The sequence below is a fragment of the Girardinichthys multiradiatus genome, chromosome 6 (assembly GCF_021462225.1).
Source record: "Girardinichthys multiradiatus isolate DD_20200921_A chromosome 6, DD_fGirMul_XY1, whole genome shotgun sequence".
In the NCBI taxonomy this organism is placed as follows: domain Eukaryota; kingdom Metazoa; phylum Chordata; class Actinopteri; order Cyprinodontiformes; family Goodeidae; genus Girardinichthys; species Girardinichthys multiradiatus.
Window position 1 is genome coordinate 25,691,958 of NC_061799.1, and position 26,255 is coordinate 25,718,212.

At 37.6% G+C, this 26,255-nt stretch overlaps 1 protein-coding gene across 2 annotated transcripts in view; it reads right to left on the reverse strand.

Annotated features, from left to right (window-relative positions):
* Positions 1 to 26,255, reverse strand: part of LOC124870049 (solute carrier family 22 member 23-like) — a 57,087-nt gene that overhangs the window by 19,999 nt on the left and 10,833 nt on the right. For both annotated transcript variants that reach the window (XM_047368472.1, XM_047368471.1), the window contains exons 2-4: positions 24,514 to 24,617; positions 24,269 to 24,423; positions 679 to 847 (exon numbers count right to left, since the gene is read on the reverse strand). In XM_047368472.1, coding sequence (XP_047224428.1) covers positions 679 to 847; positions 24,269 to 24,423; positions 24,514 to 24,617 — 428 coding nt within the window. The remainder of the gene's footprint in view (positions 1 to 678; positions 848 to 24,268; positions 24,424 to 24,513; positions 24,618 to 26,255) is intronic.

Below are 26,255 nucleotides of genomic sequence, written 5' to 3' on the forward strand. Positions count from 1 at the left end.
TATCAAATAGTCAAATAACCTAAAACATACTTTCATAATTATTTTTTCCATGACTAAGTCATACAGGTGCTGGTATATTTTAACTGTCGATTCCACATGAGAATTGAAAACATTTAAGAGCAATGCTGTGGCTATGGTTGTCTATGTCTAAAGTTTCACTTCTCTACAGGAAATCCCTGTAACATCTGCTCCCTCCCTTAGAGTGATGGAAATGTCTTGTATAACAATTACTGATAAGTGTTTAGGTATGTAATTTGACTATGCTCCTCATAACTTAAGGCCTGCCTGGGAAAATGAAAGGGAACCACAGTGCCCATGTAGCATTTTTACTAAATTAAAGAAAACATCGTGTGATGTAGCCTATAGCAAAAAGTAAATGAATAAATAAACTACACTGAATAAAATCAGCAAACATTTCTTATTTAGCCTCTTTTAAATACATACACATGGTGCAAAATCTCAGCAAAAATCAGATCCTGCTGAGGGCATGAAAATATTTGCCCCATAATTTCGTTCATAATTTTTCTTTCCATTCTGCCCTTTTATTGCTGAATGAATCCATTTGTTTGCCTGGTCTAACCATGTGGTAAAACTGTTTACTTTAAAACTTAAACAATACAAAAACAGAGAAAGTTGTACTATTCCAGAGCATATTGTTATGTTTTCTTTGTTTCTTACCATGTGTAGGACAGCATAAGCAGCAGGGGACAGATGATGACAGCTTGTAGTACTTGCCAATCGCGACAGAGGTACGCCACTCCAGGCATGAGGAGCTGACCACCCAAAGCCATAAAGCTGGCCACCATGGTCATGGAAAACCGCCATTCTGGCAGGCACAGTTCAATCCCTGAGAGACAGAACAGAGAAGTAAGGTAAGAAACTCTTATTTCAATTTGATGGTGGTTTGTTGATAGTATTATTTTTGCATGCAGTTTCTACTAAATAGCTAACTTTTTAGCTAATTAACGTGATCAACTGGATGTGATTGTGTCCTCTTATCCTTTAACCCCTGTCACACTGTTGCGTATCTGCCTTTTGTTTCCTAAGGATTTGACAACTTGCATACTATCATAACACTCCTACAGTTTAACATCCTCTTTTCTTTTTTAAATGGCAGAGAAAGAACTGGAGTGATAAGAGTTCTTCATGGGTGCATGGAGCGTAAAGTCACACCAGCCTGTTGGTGCACACTGCCAGTCAGAAGCCTGAAAGAAAGCTCCTAGATTTAGCTCTATAGAAATATTTACAATCGCCAAAATCAACAGTCATAGTCTGGAAACTAAAGAAACCCTACTTATCTTTCTTATTAAAGGTAATGTTTTAGAACTATGAGTGAAAAGCTAAGAGACCGACAAAAATGATTATTTTCTGCTCAATAATTATACTTTATTGAAAACACAAAATCTATTTAATTCTACAAGTATTTTTGTAGCACCAGGAATAATTACAAACATGATAACAACTGCTTTTTAATTTGAAGTAAAAGCAATTAGATCATTTTATACACTCAACTCTGATTTAGAAAAGCTCAGGTTAGTTTAATCAGCGGATTCCTGTTCCAATGCTGTCAGGGCATTAAAGAAACACAGGACAGCAACAGTGCCTTATTATCCACAATGCAGACAGAAACAGACCAAACTTGATTAATCAACCAACAAGACATAACACATCTGACTAGGTGAGGCTGACAGGCCAGAACAAGATGCTTGACAGTAATGCACAAAGATGGTTTTATAATTTTTCATGCAACATAGGCTTCATATATTGGGATGACTACAGAAGCCCATATCAGCTCACTTAAACAGTGAAATCCACAGCAACATATTTCTACAAATACTAATTATGGTGTGGTTCAGTGATGAAGGAAGAAAAATTGAGGCTATAGACATTTGGTTTCTTGTCCACCTTTTACAAAATTTTAATATCACAAAACCATCACCTAATCAACACAAACAATTCTTGATGTCCTAAACAAATGAGTATGTTGAGTTGCTGATCTGAAGCTGCAGACAAATAAAAACAGAAAACTTTTGTGAGGGTGCAGTAAAAAGAAAGGAGTTACTTGTATTCACTTCTCCACTACAAGAATGCCACTGATTCATTCACCTAGTCATTAGCATGCACACCACACTGACAGCCAGCAACCCAAGACAGTCTAGACCGTTATTTACTGCAGTACAGAAGACAGGTTCACATTAAACTAATGAAAATGAGCACAACTGTAATGCTGCAATTCTCACTAAATCTTCTCCTGCTTCATTTCTCCGATACTTGCCTGACACATGGCTTTTTTGTCTAATGGGTTTCCTGTGCTGCCAAGAAACACTCCTCAGATGGGACTTTCAAGGTGACAGGGCCAGGATAATACAGTTGGTGTTGTCAGGCCCAGCTTCATTCCAGTGGGAAAGGCTGGAATTTTAATTAGGATTTGCCCCCCTCTGAGGACATGAATAATGCTCTCTGTTCACAGACATGATCGCAGCTGGAATGACAAAGCCAATGAGTGGAGGGCAGGGCAATGGTGCAAGACCCGCTGAGTGTGAACCAAGTAACCTCAAGGCTCCCAGTTAGTGGGGTGCTGCAAGGAACATCCCAGTTCACTGGTTATTTGACTGAATTCTTTGTATCAGAAGTTAACTGTGCTTAAAAGCCCGCTGATTGGTAAGAAGTTCATCTTGTTCCAAACTGGGAAAATGTTCTGCTGTCCCAGATGAGCTGAACAACTCACTGTGAACCATTATTCGTGATTTTCCTCTTTAATTTGTCACCTACTGATATGACTGAGCTAGAATGAATTGGTAAACGATGACCAGAGCTTGTAAAAATGAGCCCAGAGCTCCTTACTCTTGGTGACCCTAATCTTCTAGCAAATAACTAGCTCAGCATTCCCTAACACGCAGCTCCTGCTTACCCAATGACATAAATCTACTGATAAGTAATCCGGAGCTACAGATAATAATGGTCCAAAGTTGCAAACCAGGAGCACAATGAGACACAAAACAAGTTAGATGTTCAATTTGAAAAAAAAATAATAATAAATTATATATTTGTAGGGAAGTTGAAAACTGTGGATGTAGAACTGACATCTTCAACAATCAGGCCAATAGCCAATTAGTAACAATAATAATCCCCAAAGAAGCTTTGGCTGGTTTGCTGACTTGGGCAATACAAGAATATGAGTTATACTCTCAGAAGAAACCATCTAGTCTTCTGTCAAACATGGCATAATCAAGGAAGTCCATTATTTGACATGTGAAAGAGGTTGGTTTACCACTAACGGTACTCAGAGCAGTCACTCTTTGCACCCACAGACTTATGAGGCCTTTTTCTGGTCACATGAAGTTTGCACAGCCCCACGCAATGGTTTCTCTAAATCATCAAGCCATTGATTTTTGTAAATTGCTTACCGATTATTATAAAGAGATGGTCCTCTGAATGAATTTTTAAGGTACATTTAGAATTTATGACTTGTAACAATTACATCGACTTTATAGAAACCAACCACTCTAGTTGCACCTTTCCACAGAGATAGGCATGACTTTAAACCATAACTGCTGTGAAGCAATATTATATTAATGTAGTATATTTCAGATTTCATTGTTTTTTAATACCATTCTGGATTCTGTTCTTGTGGTGGGCAGAAATCTATATCCTGAGATCATGGAAACTGAAGCAGCAACCTGCTTGCAGGACTGACTCTCCCTGCATTAGTGAACAGGCAAATGCTCACAACTGAAGGAAAGGAATAAGTTTAGGAAATTAATACCTGGCTGTTGAGTGTGGCGTCGGGGTGGTGAGAAAATAACAGTAAATTCAACATTTTGATGGGAAACAAAATTCCTCTTCTTACATTATACTTTGACATTTGACTTCAGAGGGAAATAAAATGCAGCATAAATTACATACATTCAAACATTAATAAAAAACAATTAGTCAAGGACAAAGATATTAACTTGTGTTTTTTTGAGTAGACACAGCTGTACATCTGATAGACTGTGTGGAAAAAGTCACCTGTTCTAATGACAAAGACAAAACATCACTTGCAACTGATTAGTCACCAGGAGAACAAATGAAAATATCAATGCAATTCATGCACAAATCAGTCATCATGAACACATAATGCAAGACTGTGCCATTGGGACCTCATAATACTCAGGGTACCATTGACTACAATCAATCTTTATATAATTTCTTAACTGACTTGGATTACAAGGACATCTGTGGGCAGAGAGTTTATAATCTGTCCAAATTGGGTTCCTCTGGAGGTGGAAAGGGCACTTGCAAAGTGCGGTGATAAATCCATTAATATAGTGATTCCAGTGCAAGTTGACATGTAACTTTCGATAGTTCTATTCATAGCATTTGTGGTCTTGTTTTAGATTAAAAAAGAGAAGGTTATAAAGCTAGTTGGATAATACATCATAAAGTACTTATTGGGTTGTTCCTGCCATTCTGAATTGTTGTACGCACTGGTCACAATGAGATTTAAGTGACCCAAGATGCCTGGTCTGGCCCGTTGGAAGGTCAAAGCACGTGAGTCACATTATTCAAACCAGGGAACGATAGTGTACTGTATGACAATTGATTTTTTTAAAATATTACACTCTCATTGGCTCAAACTGTGCCAATGACCAAATTCTTAGACAACAACCCTATTGAAATAGCCTTCTGAACTTAACACTGTTTAAGTGCACAGGCCCTGGTAACTTAATTTGGTGATTATACCAGTCTTCTCTGGATCTTATCCAGAACTAAACATATTCTTAAAATTATAAAGCATTCACACTAAGTTCATATGTGTATTAAAGTCTTTTCCCTAAATGGCAGACCTGTAATCACTGTCAGTAAACAGTGTTTACCTGTTAAGGGTCTAATGAACTTTGGCCTTAGCCTGATGAGTCTTTCAAGTGATGACAAACAGAAACCCCTGAGCAGCCTTTTAGCTACACAGAAGATGAACTCCAGCAGTATCAGGGTGACTGCACAGCACAGTTTATGCCATGGTTAGTCATGAATGTCTGAAAATACAGGGCACATTGCTTTTAATGTTACCCTTCCATTTCCAGTAGAACATAAGCACCTGAGGGGTCCTGGCATAAAGCCAGTACACTGGTGGAGCATGAAAGTCTGACAAGGTTAAAGGTCTTTGTCAGATCACTGAAGTCAAGGGTAACAGCATTTGTTTTAGGGTTGTGTAGTTAAGGGGATTGTAGCAATTGTAGAAAGCTGATATTCTGGTCACAAATTATATGACAAACTGATTTAAATACAGTTACGCTGGCAAATATTGTTTCTACTTAATATCTAATAAAATAACCACATTATACTGGACAGTGTTGTTTTATGACTGATTGTGTGTGCAAATTCCTGTAAATTTCAATATTAACACACTTACAGGTATGTCCCTGAGAAGCTACAGCACTTGTTTCACTATTCACGGCACCTATACCCTTAAAGGTCTTGTCCCATCACAAAACAAATATAAATGAAGAGGAACAAATAAAATAAAATGAGTTGAGTTATGGTTTCAACAACTTTATGTTAAACATGTAACCAAATTGAAAATGATTGGTTCTGCAATTGGTTGGTCAGTTTCAGTCTGTTACCAACTGATGAGAAATCATGACAAATTCAGCTAAAAATTCCAAATGTAAAGCTACCATTGAAAATGTTTGCTCCTTTTACTTTGTCAACAATACCCTCATGGAGAAGGATCCTTACCCCTCTAGCAACGACTAGATTCTGAATTGAATGATCAGCTTCTCAAGATGATTAACAGCACTTCTTAGAAAATATGAAAGTATGATTTTAGATTCCAGAAATAACTAATGTCCTTTAATGGTCGGTAATAATTTATCAGTGCATGATATTCCAGTCTGTACATTCTTAACTGCATTCTCAACTAACAACAGAGAATTAGCCCTATAGTCAAATCTACAATTAATCTGTTCTCAGCAGATGTAGAAGCATAGAAAATAACAGATCAATATTAAATTAAATTAAATTATATTTTTACCTTCAAAAAGGTTGCGGGTGCATGGGCGGTCCTGCAACACAGGGCTGCTTTTCTTCTGTCAATAACAACAAAACTCATGTCCAAGGATATGTGCTTTTAATACGAAGCTGCACCTATAATTATGTTATTAAGTTTAAAGTGTAAAAGTTGAGGTTTCAATGGATTTTTATCCATGTTTGCTATGTAAAAGAATGTTTACATGCAGGAATTCTGGTCCAAAAGTCATGGGTTATATGAATAAGATGGATAGGCTGAAGTGTTATTATACACATCCTGAGTAATTTTCCATTCTACTTTCAGTCAGACATAAAAGGACTGTGAACAAGGCCATACTTATTGATTAGTCTTATCTACAATTTTCACAGAATTTCAACTACCTCAGCAAAGTTCAAGTGGTTCGTTTCTTTTTTGCAGCATTGGTACCAATCAGTCTAGTACAAGTGTTAATATTATTATTATGTCCCAGAATGTGTTTGTATGGCCAAATATAAATCTGGAATTTCCATGCTTCCACACAGAGACATATCAGCACAAACCTATTAATTGTCAGAAGGTTTCCATCTGGGAATTGGGTAACTGAAAACTATTAACATCCAGACTCGGGAAACGGAACATGTTTCACATCCTGTCTACTAAGGAATTGAGAGATCACATATTTTTTTTAAACTAATGTGAAGAAAGCAGAAACATGTCTATGGTGATTTAACCAATTACAGGTCCTTAATAAGGCATTTGCCAGGACAGATTTATCATTTTTGCGCAGATAATTATGCATTTTACTGGCGCAGAGACACTTAATTCATAATAAGTTCACCTTTAAAACAAATCTTTTGGAATATCAAAGTAAAAAAACTAAAGTATGTAAAATGTTTTAGAAAATTAAATTTGCTGAGCAACATAAAATGCAAGCATTGCAAGAAAAAGAACTTTAACCCAGCCAGATGTAAAAAAAGACTCACTGTGCACTTTAACCTATTTATCAGCAGACAGTTGGAGCAATGAGGAGGAAGTGTGCTTCAACAATAGAAACTGCTTTACTTTGGGTGAAGACATTTGCGCCTTGCACATAGTTTGCACTGCACATGCCTTGGCTCATTGGATAATGCATCACACCTCCTATCTTTTAAAATAATTGTTAACAAAATGGGTAAATCTCCAGTCATATAATGACAGACTGAACTAAGGTTGGAGCAAATTTACAATAACCATCAGCATCATACACACAAGCAGTCTTAGCAGTCATTTGGATTGTTAAAGAGGAATTTGACATTTAGAAGTTAACCAAATGGAGGTTAGAATTTTTCACAATACCCTTGGAGCCTTACCTGTGTGTAGATAGAATATTGACTGAAGTAAGTGTACAGCGTTCTTGAGAGAAAGCATCTCATTATGCTCAATAAAGAGAAAGATGAAACCAAACTACCCTCCCAATGCCGAAAAGACAAAAGACAGCACTGCAGCAGGATATCTACATAAATGACCAAGCTAGCCTAAGGAGATAACTTTTACTCTGAACTGGTGCTACGTAAAAAAATAAAATCAGTAGAGAATTTGACTGAAAAAAAACCCAGCCTTGTTCCACAGTGAAAACAAATTGTGCTCTTAAAATAGCCTTGACAAGCACATAGCCGCTCTGTGCTCTAATGCAATTTGCCCACATTTAACTAAGGCATTCTTCATGTGTTTAGGGTATAGATCAGACAAATTTATGAGTATTAATTGAAATCAGGAAACATGGAATTAATCATCTCTTCAAGTGAGGTGTGTCTGATCAGGCCAGCTGACAGCAGTGCTGCGGTCCAGGTCAGCACAGTCTGTAAAACTCCATGTGCCTCTCACAGTCTCCAACGAGGTGGGATGGAGGGCGGGGAGTTGGCGATGCAGCTAAACAAACCTGTAAGCCTGTCTGTGTCTCCTCCGTCCACGACAGGCAGCTGGTCCCACATCGCTTTTGTCTGCATTCAGACTGCAGACTGGGCCCTGTCCCCTATCCTGGGCCCAGGACAACTTGCCCGGTTGTTATGCAAATCTGAAGAGGTTACATGACCAGCACCCTTATGGACTTTTTACAAACAGCGTTGAGCATCTGTGCCAAATTAAGCAAGTGGCATGCTGCAAAAAAGACAGAAGCAAACCTGCTATATATTGCCCTTTTTTGTGTGTGTGCTAAATAATTTACTACCTCTTTCTTCCACATTTGCTTTTAGACATTTTTCTTCTATACCTACTCTTTCTTCCTTGGCATTTTGTATTTAAATATACATAGTTCATTTTATTGCTTTACTTAAATTCCATAAATCCAGGCTAAATGCTGTGTCTCCCATGACTAGAAAACACTTCCAAAATGAAAAGCCATATAAATAAATAAAAAATTATTAACCATTAAAAATGTTGCATAAAATCTCATTCTATCCATGGACATGTCTTGCAGAGCGCTATATTGCTATTTATCTAACCTTATGTACTTCCTTTCTCCCGAGTCTAATGAAACACACATTTGCACTTGAGTAAATAACTGCGTTGCTCATAAAGTACATATACAAAAGGAGTGACAGCAAATAATATCTGCTTCACATAAAACCCTAAGCCCTGTCAAAAACAATTCAGATTTCCAAACAAATGGGTTATTCCCCACCTTCCTCAATAAACACACCATCTCACCTGGAATCTTCTAACATCTCTATAACTTTCATTTTAAGCTCCTCGACCCAGTTTCTCTCTCAGACAAGGTATGATACTTTAATGCAATTGAATATTTGGAACAATAGGAAATAAAAAGACGAGATTTAACACAAAACCATTTTATATAATTTTGTTGGAAATTAAAGTTCTCCTCAGCTCCAAACGGCTTTATATTATATGATATCATTGGAAATTCTCAAATTTGTTTTTCTTTAAAGTTTGTTAATTATTATATAATGGATATTTTGTTCAGCATACCAACAGGTAAAGTTTTTCAAATGTGTTTGAAGATGAAGCTGATACTGAAAGGTTTCGACTATGCTTGACTTAGTCAGTTTATCCCTCACCTACAATTAGATCCAAAAAATCTGAATATCATGAAAAGGTTAAATATATTGTGTAAATAAAGTGAAACTCACACCTTATATGGATTTACTACAGAGATTGAAACATCTAAGCCTTTATTTTCTGTAATTTAGAATATTATGTCTAACAGATAATGAAAATCCAAAATTCAATGTGTCATAATATTAGAATTCTGTGAAAAATGTAAAATATTGGAAACTTATGGTGTTTCAGCTAATTAACTGAAACACCTACAAAGGTTTCCTGAGCCTCTAAATGGTCTCTTAATCTGGGTCAGTAAACTGGTATTTTTATTGGAGGGCTGGGGGTAACCTGAAATGTGTGATAAAGAAGGAAAGCCTTACAGATACTGTATGTAACTTCAATGTGTACGAAGATACAGTAGAATGCACTTCATTGTCATTGCAGTGTGCAAACGTACAGCACAACAAAATGTGTTTCACTCTTGAGTTAAGACATAATAAGCAAATAAAAAATAGGACAAAAGACACTATAAAAAACATAAAATTCAAACAGTTGAGCAGAACTAATGTGGATCGGTGAGGGGCAGGCCTGTGAAGAATTAATGTTAAATAATGCACAAACGGTGATCCAGGTTGATAATATTTACAGTTTATACAGTGCCAACAGAATACAGCTTAATAATATGATGGAAGGCAGAGTGTGCAAAGTATGACCGAGTTGATTGTTACAGTTTATCTGTGTATATTTCTAGAAAAGTCACAGCTCTGTGTGTGCGCAGGGTTTTGTCCCTCATGTTGGACGGCACCAGTTTAAATAGGTGGTGGCACAGATGTGTGGGGCCTTTGCAGATGTTGGCTGCTTTCCTGAGGCAATGTGTGTTATATGTGTCCTCTAGCTAAGATGGAGTAAGAGCAAACATAAACTATCAAATATTTATTTTTCTCATTAGGTAACATTTCATGTTGTGTTCACACCCGTTGCCCTAGGCGATGTAATCATACAGCTGTCTCTAGCTCATTTGTTAACACCTGGTATCAAAATACGTCAATGGACACGAACATCATACATCAGAGGAAACTTAAAAGTTATTGTAGGGCACATGATGTTGTTTAAAAACTCCCTTCTGACTTGTTATATATCAAAAGGAAAAGAATCTTTACTGGTCATAATGCCAGTTTTACAGAAATTTGGAGTAATCTCGGGTTATAAAACTAATTTTTAAGTAAGGGCACAGCTCCATAACATTGCAGTTTTCTTAACACCTATCCTTTTACAATTTCAAGTGAACTAAAAAAAATTTAGGAATTACAATTAGACAAGAATTTTCCGGCCTTTTAAAACACAATTTATTAAGCCTGTTCACAAATGGGTGAATCTCCCAGACTCTCTTGCAGACACATTAATATGTTAAGGATGAGTAAATTACCTGTTTCTGTTTGTCAATCATAGTATCCCCCAGTTCAATATCAAAGCTTTTTTTTCAAAAAGTTAGATGGTTTGATTTCTCAATTTATTTGGGACAAAAAGACCCCTAGGATTAAGAAATCTCTCCTGCAGAGACCAAAGGCGATTGGTGGTATGGGATTGCCTCGCTTTCAATTCTACTACTGGTCGTAAGTCTTTATCTTTCGGGTGTGGTGCACAGGGGGCTGGCTGGGTTGAGATGGAAAATTGGAGTTGCTATCCAACCCCGGTACAAGCAATAATCTACTCCTCTATGAAGACTCCTGTTCCTCAGTTAAAAAATTTTATGGCATCAAATTAGAAAACCTTTTAAATGGCAGGATAGTTTAGTAGTAGCTCCATTAGAATATAATCATGAGTTTACTCCATCACTCTTAGGAATCTCAAATAATCAATGGAAACTTAAAGGGATACACGGTTTTCAAAATGTATCTATACAAAGAACATTCGCTACTTTTGACCAAATGCGAGATAAGTACAATATGGACAAAAGAGACTTTCAAACTCTTATAAGTCCGTAGTCTTGTAAAAAAAAAAAAAAAAAAAGACCTGCTAAAAAAAAAGCTTGATTTCTGACATAAGAAAAATACACTTTTAAATGCAAAAGGAAATCTAAGTACAAGTTAAAACCTTAAAGGTACCTGTGCTGCAATTGAATAGAAATATTTTAAACATTTTAAATGGCTGATTAATGAACGGGAATAAAAAAATGCATATAATAAAACAGGAACATTTTAAACAAAGCAAAATTATAAGACATAATATATAAAGGGGAAAATCTCAGCCTGAGATATAACGCATGCCTGCGACAACTGTACCACTGCTGAAGTTCCTCATGGATTAAATGAACAACAACAACAAAAAACACTAAGCAAAACTTCGGGCTCAATTGTTCGGGCTTCACAGCTGTGTTGTTAATGCTGTCACAGTTGCTAGGCGACAGAAGTTACACTGGGGTAAGATCGGGAACTGCTGGTGAAGGCCAATTTCACAGCCACTCACTTCCTGACTTTATGGTTTTCGTGGCCTCAGAAGGACCCTGCCACGTAGACTGGGTCCTTCGATGCAGCAATTTCCAATTTGGACACAGCCAATGTCATGCAACCCTTCATTTGATCTGATCCAACGCAGACTATAACTTTTAACTGCTTTATTGTTACTTATTAACGGTAAAAATACAGCCACATTCTGATGCAACATAACAATACAGCAATACAATGCTAGGAAATATTAGACTTTGCATCCCTATTTCTTTCCTCTTATTTTCAAATGTTCTAATCCTCATCTCTATTCACACACTTCTTACCTGATCTCACATTAACACACACAGACACTCTGCCCAACCTTTAATATTGCCATCTTATATACTGGGAACAACTTTTTCCCCCAAATCATACATATTTGGAATATTTTATGTAATCTCCACATGATAATTTTCAAAGTCATTCTTTTTTATTATCACATCAGCTTACTCACCTTGTCTGGAGACTGAATGGAGCCCTGCTGTGAAAGCCAATCTCTGGCTCATTGGTCCAGCTAACAGCAGTGAAGTGGTTAACTGCTCAAAGCATTTGCACACATAACTTTCTCCTCAAGACTAGATAATCACAAATAGAACACTGGAGATGATTCATTTAAAATATTCTAGATAGAATAGCTGTAAAACTCCTCAAAAACAGACCTGAGTCATGTCTCAGCCAATAAACTGGTTGCCGTATCTTATATTTACCAGGTTTCTGTCAAACCCACACACACCCATGACATGCAGAAGCATGTAGTCAGTAAGCACTCCTCCCCGAGAGGTCTTGAAAACATTATTTTTAACCAGAGTTAAAGAGAAGCAAACACCCCACCTTCTCAACAGAATTTGCAGTTTAAACTAAGGCATTAAATATATGAAACATTAAGCCAATAATAAAAATGTCTATTTGATCTAAAATCCTTTCAGAAAAAAGGATTTAAAGGTCTGAATGTGCCGTGAGATGGCTGCATAAAACTGCTGCTTCTGGTATGTTATCTAAAAGGCCCTTAAATTGTACTTGTTTGTAAGCATAGCTGTTATAATATGTCAAATAAGAACAGGCAATGGTGAAAGACAACCACAAAAAGTTGAAAACAAGGAAAAAAAACAAAGGTATTAATGAAGAAACCAAAGCTAACAAAGATGGCACATTGACTAATGCTAACACTGCTAAAGTTAGCATTGTCGAAGAAATGGAGGGCGGCAAAAATAACATCAACCCGCAGGCGATCTACAAAGAGCTCAAAGATTTTAGAAAGGACAATACACAACAACCTAAAGACATAAAAAACAGATAATAAGGATTGAGGAAGTGGAAAGCCAGACTTTGGATACAGAAGAGCAAGAGCAGACAGTTGAAGAGGTTTTAACTGAACAAAAAAACTCCAGGCTAAACTTAGCTTGCACCTTGATGACCAAGAAGGCCACTCAGAATGATAATGCAATAAGATAATGTGAGAATTTGTGGCGTGACTGAGGGTGAGGAGAAAGACACCCCATTAATGATAGACATTGTCAAACTGCTACTAATGACAAATAAAGGTAATTATTATTATTAAAGAAAAACCTCTAGCTTCCCTCAACAACTTCCCAATTGTACGGTCACAGCGCGATCTAGCCGCTATCCCATCAGATAATATCCCATAAAATACGCTGAAGCCATGAGCATTGAAAGAAAACAGTACATGCTTCCAGAAACCATTCCCAGGGAAGCTGAAGTATTTTACCAAGATGAGACGTGGCTGTATAACACCGTGAAAAAAGTGACAAAAGAGATGTCAGAGAAGGGCCTTCACATTACTGTTATCAAACCACCGGAGACATTGATGGAACAAATAAAGAGGCTAATGGGGATCACAGCTGAGGGAAACCAGAGAACAGTGCAGAGGCACTCACAAGAGTAGGACCATCTGCCAAAAATAAACTCTAGCAATACCAGAGAGAGCTCTCTTGAAAAATACTAAAAACAGTGGGTTTCTGTTTAAAGTTTGTTTCCTTGCTCTGATCCTTTTATTTAAATGGACAATTTATTTTGCCTGGATTGACAAGTCTGTACAAGACTACTGCTTGGTTTTGATCTAGAGGCTGGGAAAAGTGTTTAATCATACATCAAGAGTGAGCATATCATGCAAGGACATTATATTTGAGGGCTCACTACTGACAGGGGGAGTTTCCCATTTAAAGATTGTATCATATCAGGTCTTACTAGGTTTATTTTGTGAAACCCCCACTGACTGGAGTAAAGATTAATATTTTTGTTTGCTTTAAGTTTTAATTGCATTGTTGAGTTTTTTTTTTTCCATTAGCTGTTGTTCATTGCAGCTTTAAGATTGTTACTAGGACAGGTGACAGGACTAAAACTATAACTCCTCACCTTGACGGAAGCTAATCAGAATGTTAAAATACTCTTCTATAGTCTGAATAGTATTGTAAACCCACAAGAGATCAAAAATCTTGACAAAATTGAAAAAAGAAAGGGCTCTCGTAGCCATCCTATAAAAGACACATTTGTCAAATTAAGAGCACAAAAACTTAAAAAGGGTTCCTATAAGCATATTTTTGCATCATCATATTGCGAGTTGCAACACCAAAGAAGGTTTGCAATTTTAACATCAAAGCATGTACGCTATTAGCACTTATCAGATAGAAAACACAAAGAGGACAGGTACATAGTGATTAAGGAAATGAATTTTGTTTGTGTGACTGTCTTTAACATATATGCACTTCCTGAGAGTGATTGGAGTCCCTATAAACAGTTTTTTGAGCTAATGTCATCTGAAACCAAAGGAATGTTAAGGTGGGGATGACAAGGATATTAGATTATCTAAACTTGATACTTCATGGTAAGATTTACAAAAGCAGCTAATTACAAAGAAGATAAATTATGTCATGAATGAAACAGGAATTATTAGTTTAAGGAGAGATTTCTACCCTTCCGGAGGAGACCACACACATTTCTCTCCCCCCCACTCAACATACTCCTGAATAGATCATTTTTTCACATTCAGTAAGAACAGACGTAGAATTCAAATGCGTGACACTGGCACAAATGGTTTATCAGATCACTCTCTAGTATATTTATCCGTGTATATCAACAATACACCTAAATCCACAACTTGGAGGCTTATTTCAAACATCTTAAATGATCCTAAAATTAGGGAACAATTCAAAACAGAAATTTGTTTATTTTTCAAGAATATGACAATGGGGAGGTGGGGCCATCCATGCTCTGGAATTAATAAAAATAGGTTATTTGGGGTAAAGTTATTATCTGCAGTTCATTGTTAAAAAGCAGAAGAAAAAGAAACTTGAAAAACTGCTCACGTTTTCCAAATGCAACACAAAAATACTTTGGAACTTTGGACAATAACAAGAAGCAATGTTGATTGGATTACATGGAGGGAAAGCATTTGACTCAGTAAGATGGTCATTTTAAGTCTTAAATAAGTTTGGATTTCCTGATACTATTTTTAAAGCAATTATATTAATCTATGATAAGGAGACAGCTAAAATAAAAATAAATGGCAACTTGTCAAGATCATTCACATTGAAAAGATTCTGTCGCCAGGGCTACCAGCTTACCCCAGCTCTTTTACCTCAGCTAATATCCACACTAGAATAATTCAGTTTGGACAGCATTTGAATGGAAAAACGTAATAATATTACTCCAGCACAAAAACCCCACCAAAATATAGGGACAAGACTATTGCCCCTTTTCTATTTGTACCTACTCAGCACAGTTTGTCTTCAGTCAGTTCTACTCTATACAGTTTGGTTTGTTTTTCATTCAAATTTAGTACCACCTCAGTGTGTGCATGATCATCAATAGCAAGGCGGCCCCACAGTACGAAAAAGTAATATGTATGTGCTGTTTGGCCTATAGCTTTTGTCAGACTGAGACTGAAAGAAGAACCAGAGAAGGCTGTGGTGGCAAGACAAAGCAGTCTGTATCAGAACAGGAGAGAGAGGGAAGCAATAGAGAGAACAGGCTAAAGGACATGTGAGGGTAAGCTATCGCTACCTATTGCTAAAGTGATCATACACATAATAAGCCCAGCGGACAACAATTTAACAGTTCAAGATGTATACTGTGATAGTGACATCGGCCCCTACCCAATAATAATAATAATCATCTTTATTGGTCATTGCACATGCACATTACAACGAAATTTGTCCTCTGCATTTAACCCATCCCTTATAGGGAGCAGTGGGATGCCATTGTGCGGCACCCAGGGAGCATTCTGGGGCTAAGGGTCTTGCTCAGGGAGCCAGAGTGGCAATCTGTGGGATACAAACCTGGCCCCTTGTGTCCCCTCTGGAACGCAAACCTCCTGTTCTAATCACTAGGCCACCACTCCACCAGTAATCAACAGTCTTCTAACATGTTTTCAGCATGACTCAGCACACCTGGAACATCAAGCAAGCATGTATTAAAATAGTAATGGTTTCACGTATCCGTTACTAATGGCAAAGCCTAAAAAGTGAGTAGATCTATATCGAACTGTGCTTAGTATGGACTAGTGTAAAAAGGGGCATATATAGTGACACAGAGGCTAACCAATACCATATATGTTGGGCTTGTCCAAAATTCCTACCTTTTTGGAAAGAGATATTTTTTAAAGAATTGTACCTTTTGATTTCACACACAGATTACAGATTTCACTAAAGTATCTGACAGATATCCTGATAGAATCCTTCTATTGTCAGCCAGGAAACTCTGTCAAGGAAATGCCTGTAAAGGGGATGCCCCAGATATTGAGGATTGACTGGGGATGTTTGTTTGTTTTAGGATTCTGTATGATGAAAATATGATGCAATAATATGTGTACACCTATTGAAATCAGCTTCCTGTGAATATTGTACTGCCACCATTGTACATTATATTGCCAAAAGTATTGGGTCACACCACCAAACGAATGAATTCCAGTGTTACAATCACTTCCATGGCTGCAGCTGTATGAAGTTTGGTGTGGGGAAACTTGACTGGCCTGCACAGAATATTGTCCTCAACCTTCTTGAACACCTTTGGGATGAATTAGAGCGGAGGCTGCAATTCTGGTTTCTCGTCTCACTATGAACACACTTTTAAATCTTGTGGAAGCTGTTAACAGAATTGTTAAAGTTGCTATAGCTGGCAGCGGTGGGTCCATCAACAAACTGAACTTTATAGGTTAAAAATAGGATGACATGTACAGGAAGTTCATGTACAAGTAAAAGTAGACATACAAATTCTTTTGGCAATATAGTGTATGCACCTTGTTCAAAAGTTAATAACATTAAAATAAAAAATAAAAAAAAGGGGATCTGGAAGCCCGGCATGAAGCACAATCACTGTGTCTCCAGCTGAACACAAACCTTCTCACACAAACACCCTAAGCAGCCAGATAGCATGACTCAGCTCACTAAAGTGTACGTAGTGTGTTTATGTGGGTGGGTGGGGGTTTCACCATAAAACATAAAGGTGGACTGCACCATGATACTGACTTACAGGCACTCAGCTTTGTGTTGTGATGATAAAAAAGGTTAACTCAAACTGATGGGGGGCTGTTGTGTAAATATAATGCTGCTTAGCTATTGTATTGTACAACTCAGATGTAAACACAATGCATGTCTATCATATGCAGTATGTTGTTCTGGGGACTGGCTTGATTTATATATGAAATGGCTAGCTGTTATCATTTAGCTTATGTTTATGCTCCTATTGGTTTGCAGCAGCCACTTCATTGTTTACATCAAAAGTAGTTTAAGACTTTGTATTTAGTTTTTTTTTTTTTTTTTTTCATTTGGTTATTTTATATACAAGTATACACCGTAAAGTTCTCATTTCCATTTGCAAGTAGTAGCATGTTCATAACAGACTTGTGTCTAATAACATTGAATAGATTTTTTATATAGTTTTGTTCACCACTAAGAGTCTGATATTCAAAAATTCCAAATTAGGGGAGCAAATTACTTGTACAAAAAAAAAATAGCACGTGCAATAAGTGGGTGTGTTACGTGCGATTTTCAAAGATTGTGGATGCAATGGATAACAGGTGCAAAAGTAATGCAGACCACCTTATTTCAATGAGGTAATTACGTGTGGTACTGGCTGGCTGCTACTGCCCATGTGGAACTAGAGGAAAAGCAAACAGATCCAGCTGCTGATTTTTTTTCTTCTGTTCCGTTCTGCTCCTGCTTTTCTGGACTGTTACCGTTTGTTAACCTTTGTCGTCATTATTCACAGCAGCAGGTTTGTCATCGCAGCCTCTGCCCAGATGAGATTATTTTCCCTCTGTTCATTTGCGCAAGGCGCTTCTGAGTGCGTAATTGTGCATGCAGAAGCCCGAGTTTCAATTTGTTCTGTGAGCAGATGCTTTATGTTTGGGGCTCAGACACACCCAGTGAGGCAACGTTTATATATGTAAATTATTTTCCAATGATTTGACTGAATTTGTTTTGTTTGCTTTGCCAATATTTTAACGAGATACCTTGTGTTTAATTGTTTAAATTGTTCTTTGGCGACACAAAATAATTTCTTGCTGTATAAACAAAAGCAACCGCTGGCATATGTTCACATTTAAACAACGTAATCAAACTGATCCAGCTCCAACTGCTCTGCAATGACATAATGTTACTGTCAATAATGCAATGTGTTTTGTTTAGTGACATGGTTAAAGCATTTACAGCTGACAGGCAGTACGCAATTTGCAATGATCAGGTTTGTGCGCATTCAGCAGCAGATAATCTCTCTGACAGCAATGGTGCACTGAAATGATCCAGACACAAGAAGAAAAGTGTTGCAAAGAGTTTTATCATAGGAGATGTGTCATGGCTTTTGTTTATGATTGGCTCCAAATCAAGTGAAAACGCTAAAAAGTTTGCACCCGCTTTTCCACTGACTTTACACATGCAATCCGATTAGCTCTTCGTTTGTAGATCAGCTCTGCAAACGGAAACAGGTTTGCATGTGGTTTTATACAGTAGACCTTTTGAAGATTAGGCCTGAGAGCTATAAATTTTAAGCCATATTCACCCATACATTTACGCACAGAACATTCCAATTTATCTATCGAATGCAAACGCACAATGCGGCAATAAAGGCCAAGTGGAGTCAAGCCTCAGGTATACCTTCATACAGAGATGTCAGGAGAAAATTCAGACATTAAGAATGTCCATTTGACTTTTGGGTTATGCTGCAGAAAACCTGCTTATAAGCAGAAAAAGAGCCTTTAGAGGAAGTACATTCCTACTACAACTCATACTTGTCGGGTTCAGCTTATCCAAGACCGGGTCGCAGGGGCAGCAGTCTCAGCAGAGACACCCAGACTTCCCTCTCCCCAGACACCTCTTCCAGCATCTCTGAGTGAAGCCTGAGGCGTTCCCAGGCCAGCTGGGAGATATAGTCACTCCAGTGTGTCTTGGGTTGTCCCCTGGGCCTCCTCCTAGTGGGACATGCCTGGAACACCTCTCGAGGCAGGCGTCCAGGGGGCATCTGGAACAGATTCCCGAGCCACCTCAGCTGACTTCTTTTCCCAATGTGGAGGAGCAGCGGTTCTCCCTAAGCTCCTACTGGATGGCCGAGCTCCTCACCCTAGTTCTAAGAGAGTGTCCGACCAGCCTGCGGAGGAAGCTCATTTAAGCTGCTTATATCTGGTATCTCGTTCTGTCATTCATGACCCATAGTCCAACAACGAAAGACCACTCAGGGTTGAGAACATGGAGGCCATTCCTCCCTAATACACCTCTCTAGGTGTCGCTGACATTTCCATGTGGGCATTCTCTCGTTCAGAGACCACTGGAAAGGTTTAGGAAACATTTTACCATAGTTATTCCGTCTGTGTTTATATTCAACAATGTCTATGGTTGTAAAAATGAACATGGTTGCAGATTCTACCTAGCTGGTTTTCCTGTTTGGCAAGTGCCATGTGCACTGCGTGCAGATTGTTGCAAAAAGGAGAATGTGTACAACTGTTTGAATAAAAAAAAATGCCATGTACAGACAATGGATGCACTTCTGTTGTGATGCCTTTTGTGAGGACAGAAACAGCAGAAATACAGTGACCCTGGTAATACAGCGCCAGGGAAACGTTCACATGCACTCATCGTGGACATAAAAATCATAGACACACTAAAAGCCTTTTTTCCTTTTGAAATAATCATTGACAAGCTACTTAAACGGATTTCAAAAACAAGAACTGTATTATGAAGCTTGAAATCCATTGTGGATTTTCTCTAATCCACACAGTCAAAATTATGCATGCATGATCAAATACATACATAAATAAATCCTCACTAAGTCTCTGTTCATTTAACAAAAACCAAGTGTGTGCTTTCTGCAGAGAAACTACACACCTTTTGTCGGCTGTCAATATTTGTACTGTTTTTCTGTGGGTCAGTTACAATCAGGACCTGTAGAGATGTCAAACCAGATCAGTTATTTGAGCTTAGCTGTGAGATTTGTCTGTGACCGACCATCCTGGTGGAACAGATGGCAATTGGGCACAAATCGCTCTGGAGTTTAACAGCGGCTCACCTATAACCCCACAGTGTCCTTAATGAACTGTTGTTTCAATATAGTTGTAAAATTTGAATAAAAGTCAATGTAAAGATTCCCATATTGCTAATCAATTGGTTAGTGTGGCATACAATGGCACCCTGTCTTCAAGGTTCATAACGTAAGATTTACTGAATATGGATTGCAAAGAAAGAGAGGGATTACAGTAATGTCTCCAGTGCAACAACAGTTGAAGCAGGGATTTGGCTCTAGCGTTCCTTCGTAAGCACAGGCAAACACAAAGCAGAGCAAAAAAAGAGGGCCATGTTTTTAACATTCAGGGGAATGCATAAATACAGACTTTTCTAAATCTTTCATGTGGCCAATTTCTATGCAAATGTAAAAGTGACTGTTTCTAGTGAGATCCTATTAGACCACTCTGCTCCGGTTTTCTTGGAGCAGTTCAAGTGTAGTTTTGTCAATACACAGAGCCTACAGGGAAAACATCATGTGACGAAGGCAGAGGTCACACGTGATTGAAAATAAAGGTGACAGCATGCCAGCATCAAACTCCTAACAAGCAGCAAGCAGCAAAGGTTTGCTTGATCCAGGAGTATTCAAAAGTGGGATAAGATACAATATAGGAAAACACAGAGTCAAGATTTAATGAAGTTATATTGCTAGAAATCCCGTAACAACAGCAAGAAAGAACTATGTTATAACTTGTTTTAAGTTTGGAATGGGGAGCTAGTACTCTGATAGTAACAATCACTGCCTACAGCAAGTGATAGTAAGACAAAATAACCAGGGGAACAGTTGCATTGATGAGCTACATGAGGTGAGGTGCTGAACAAAAACAAATTTAGGCAAGAAAAACTTATTTAGATAAATAAACTGACAAATGTAGTACTGAGAAAAGACCATAAAATTATAACTATTTTCCTTAACCCAATTTGTTGTATCTTTTTGAGTAAAAAGACGAATTGTTGAAAAGTATTGAAAGCTGATTCCTTTAGTGTAGTCATGTAAACCAACTTATTTATTCAACCATAAACTGCAGTTTAATGTGAAAACAATAGATACAGATGTTAGCATCAATTTGTTGAAACATTACACTTTATAGTTTTTCTCCCTCCATCTGTCTCCACCACCTCTTCTTTGTCCTGAGAGCAGGCCGCACAGTTGGTCTATTTTGGGTGACCATGAAAGCTTTTCAAGGTATACAGTGAGGAGTAAATTAGAATGACAGGGACTCTGGGGGCCCCTTGCTTCATCATTTCGTCCTTGTTGAACAACCCACCCCCCTCTGCACTTTTTCCAACCTCTCTCTGCAAAGGACATTTACTGAGGCCAAAGAGGCTTTTAAGGATCCATTGGCGAGACTAGAATGTTCATCAAATGCAACAGCAATTATAAGGTTGCTATCAACAAGTCTCTTCCCCATCCCTTCTGTGTCATAGAACAAATCATCTAGGCCTTTTCTGTCCCGAGTGAAGGTCACATAAACAGAGCGAGTTAATCTGAATCAACATTACTGTTGGCTCATGCATTGAGAGGTGGCACTCTGGTTACCACTTCATGCCCATTCTGTCATTATTAGATTACTGATTAGTAGTAACAAGGAATAAATGGCAGCATGAGACACGCTAGTGCACTAAAATGAAAATAAAAGTTTAATTCGAGGGTAAACCGAATGGCAGCATCTCAGTGATGAAAATACCACAAGCATCACAAAAACAAAATTGGCTGTTTGTGTTACTTGATACTGCAGAATTGCTTTTGATTATGCATGAAGAGTTGACAAGAAAACAACAGCCATGTAGGCATGTAAGGTAGGAACAGGATGGAAAAAATTATTAATGCATGTCTGCATCATACTCCGCTGCCATGCATTTATCTCAACTAAATTGTCATCCTATTTGAAATCCTTCTCGGAATATTGTGACATAATATGATGAGAGTAGCTCGTGATTGCTACAAATGCTGCCAAGTCACACACAAAACCAGTTTGACAAACTGGAAATAACAAGCACGGGTAAGCAATATTCACTTCCGTTTCAGTATTTTGGCTTTTTATCTGCAGCCATTTCTTAACTGCAAATAATTTACATAGTCTGTACAAAATGAGTCATTCAGGATTGTTTTTCCAGATACTAAAACTAAAGCAGCAACTTCTTTGATAAAGGAAGGACATTTTAATTCAACCAAAAATGAAGCAACTACTTGTCATTATCACTATATATACAGTATATATATATGCATTAAAGTATATGTCGCTAACCTTTATAAGAAATTATATACATACATAAATATATACATACATAAATATATATACACATAAATATATATATATATACATACACACACACATAACTTATCTAGACTAGGACCCAAATATTTTTATTCCTTCAATATAGTCCTGTTGTTCTTTATAGGACCAATCTGGGAACATCTGGGAACAATCCAATCATATCATTAAATAAGGATAGCCATCTTTTTACCCCTTCTAGTCCACTGTTATGCTCCATGTTGCAATGCAATTTGCAAGGCAGCAGCAGTGAGATGCAGCAGTCTGCAGGCTCTAAAGACGGACATTGTACATACGATTGCTTTCAGGCATCTGTCTGAACACAAGTTAAGTGCTGAAGACAAGCCTGAAGACATGAATGGAAATGTACATCAAGGCGAATAAGGTCTGAAAGCGGAAAGATGAAACTGGGGCAGAGTCAGCGGTGTCTGTTCAACAGCTGCCTTTTAGTAATGGTGAAGGAAAGTATTTGATGCTTTTAGCCCACCTACCTTCCATTAGCTATTCAAGATACACATATTACAGGAAGTAAAGGGAAACAGTCACTTTATTGAATTATAGTCAAGCTAGTTAATTTTTAATGTAATTCCGGTTTATATTTGTTGTGTTTGATCTTTGACTGATATATTTATGTGACAGAACATTTAGTTAAAAATAGCCACAATCACTCATAGTTTGAATATTTTTATGACTTTGTAATTGGCTGGGGCCTCATAGACAGCATACCACATTGCATGTTATTTCAATAAGAGCATAACCTGCATTATCCAATGTGCTCTTCTATCATCAATACATGGAGACAACAAGGACCATATGAGCGCAGTAATGTTTAGACCCCTAATGTTGAAACCAACGCACTCATACGTTACATCACTGAGTCATTAATGCACGGTGTAAATAAGGATAATGACAGATGCATTTAAACATTTATGATAAACACTAGGAATTGTGAATGTCTGGGACTCTCTCTAATTCTAATTCATGGAAATAAGAGCAGCTGCTCTAATGTCTGCTACAAATGCCAGCATCCCCATCTAATCTCTACAATAACCGAGAGTGACATTCAAAGCTTTATAAAGGTGTGCAAATTTAGAGACTCTCCCAGTGATGCTTCAAAATACCCAAAAAGCATTTTTTGTTGGCCCGGCATCGAGATATTTACTTTTGAAGATTTTAAGTGGAAATGCGGGTACAATTATCTACAGCACCCACCAAGTTAATAAGAATTCCTGCCAAAGATGTGTAAAAAGCTAATAATCTTTCATCGCAGCAGCATGATCTCCCACTGAAAAAAACAAAAAAACAATTACACCAGATCCCTAACAGTGAGCTTTGTCAATTTTCTTTCCTCCCCTGACATCTGTCTCACTTTGTCTAATGGCAGCTTAAACATGAGTCCTCATTTTCCATTGTTGGTCAACATTTCAGTTGTTTTTAACTTTTTAATTATTGATCTGACCACAGTTACCATAATGGCAATTTTCACTGACTTATGAAGATCAACACATATGCTAAATTACAGTGTTCTCATTTCTCTGATATTTTGAAGAGTGGCAAGCAGAAATGAACTCTTTGCCACAGAAAAGAGTGCAGAAATCCGGTATAAGAGAGCTGGTGAATTCGGGGAAGCAGGTGAGCTAGCACTCTTTCTAGGGGTAAATTAGCAAAAGCAGAGTGTATCCAGGGCAGCTTACCAGTCCAACACATACAAGATTTAAAAAAAAAAAAACAATTCACTCACTCACTCACATACACACACAATTCTAAATCATGCATGTGTTTGGACCATGAGAGGAAACCGGAGTAAAGCCATGTATGCACAGGGAGATGAAAACTGAAACATAAAACTCCACACATAAAGGCCTTGAATATTAATCTATGACCTTCTTGCTGCGGACAAACAACACTAACCTCTCTACCCCAGCAAAAGATCCACTCAGGTATTAGGTTAAGATCTGTTAAGTCACTTACTCAGGACAAAGAGAGAAAGAGTAATCCCTGCAAGGCAGAAGCCCTCAAAGAAACGCAAGGTGCTGAACATGGGGACATTGACAGAGAAAGCCACCGTCAGCCCAAACACCAGCATAAACAGTACCGATGTGATCAGCACTGTGTGTCGGCCAAACCTAAAGAAAAAGACATAAAAAAAAACGGTTTAATGTAAACATTGCTTCAGTTGCAGAGATTGGTCATTTAGAAAAATGCAAATATCTTACCAGTCAGCCACTATCCCAAAAACAAGATATCCAAAGATTGATCCCACTAACAAAGAGAACTTTGCGATATGGACTTTCCACACTGACTTACACACCAGACTCCACTGGAGAAGAAAAAGCAGAAACACTACAATCACAAAACAATTAAGGAGTTAACATGGTTACTGGCATTTTAAATGTAAGGCAACAAGGACAACCATGTCATACAAAAAAAGTTAAAAAATATAGTGATAAAAATAAAGTGTTAAAAATACTTTTCTTTCCAAATTAATAAATCAATACTTATTATTGTTTATTTAGGCTCCTCTAAAAGATATTGATTATTCAGACATTGACTATTCTCATTTTCACACAATAAAAAAATATACAGTGATTCCTAGAAGGACACTAAAGTAGGTTTGTGTTTTACACTCCTAAAATTCCTCCCCCCCAAAAAAACACTGGCATTAACAAGGGACTGATGCTCTCCAAACATACAGCCATGTAAGACTGTGACTTTGTATTCCTCGTAAGAGAAAATGAAACAGCTGAAACGTTTTGCCATTACTTGCAACTATGACGAGCAGTGGCATCTAGGTAAACAAGATAACAATCAGCCCACATTCTAATTCATTGACTATGACTCATATTCAATAAACTAGAACATTATTAAAAAGTTTGTTTATTTCAGTAACTCAGTTTCACTAAGTGAAACACATCAAATAGATTAATTAAACAGACTGATGTCCAGTCATGATTTCAGATAATGAAAAGACAATATTTAAGATTACAATATTACATCACAATAATTAACAAAAAACATTTTAATACAAAAATCTGTTTTAAGTCAAAGGTATGTTTAATACAAGCTTGAAGGTTATTTTCAAAGAGCTATTTTGATTTTAACAAACGGATTTATTGAATATATATAAACCAATCTATCCAACATATTTGTTTTTGAGTTGAATTGCATAACTGAAACGGATGGACATTTAAATGATATTCCAATTTATTGAGATGCACCTGCAGGTTGTTTGGAGGGGAAAAAACAACAATCAACTAACATCAGAAAGGATCCATAATGATGCTTTCATGATAACATATGCTTCCCAGATGTCTGTGCTGTAAAAACAAGGGCGTGGCCACTAGAACAGGTGTATTGTGTGTGCGGCTAACGAACACTGCCTTACAACCACATCCTCTAACAATAAAGAAACATTATAAACAGATTTGGTGTTCCATGAACATTTGTAGATGCTTTGCAGAACAACTCTACCACAAGCAGACATACAAAGTGTGGTCTGTTTTCTTGTTTCTCTCAGAAACAACTTCCCACCACCTCCAAACACGCAGTGACACATACAGAGCGGAACGCTCCAGGTTTCTCCAGAGCCAAAGCAGCACTCACATGACCCAGGCATGCTACTCATTGATGGTTTCAGTATCGATGTCAGCAGAGAAAAAGGCAGACGCATGGAAAACATGTTCCTATTGCGCACTCACAGGACAACCACGCATGCCTAAAAGAAAGAGGAGCTTCCCACCTCCGAGACTGTAACAGATCTTACATACACATATGAAACACTGAGTGTGAGTACACAAGGAGTGTAGGCCTGAATGTTTGGTGACTGTGCAAATCAGACATGTACTGCAGACCACAGCAGTCCTCAATCACGAAACATTAAAAGCAGCAGCGTTTCACTCCCCCATAAGTGTTAAGAGATCTTGAAATGTGTCACTGGATTAGCAGAGTATGGCAGGAT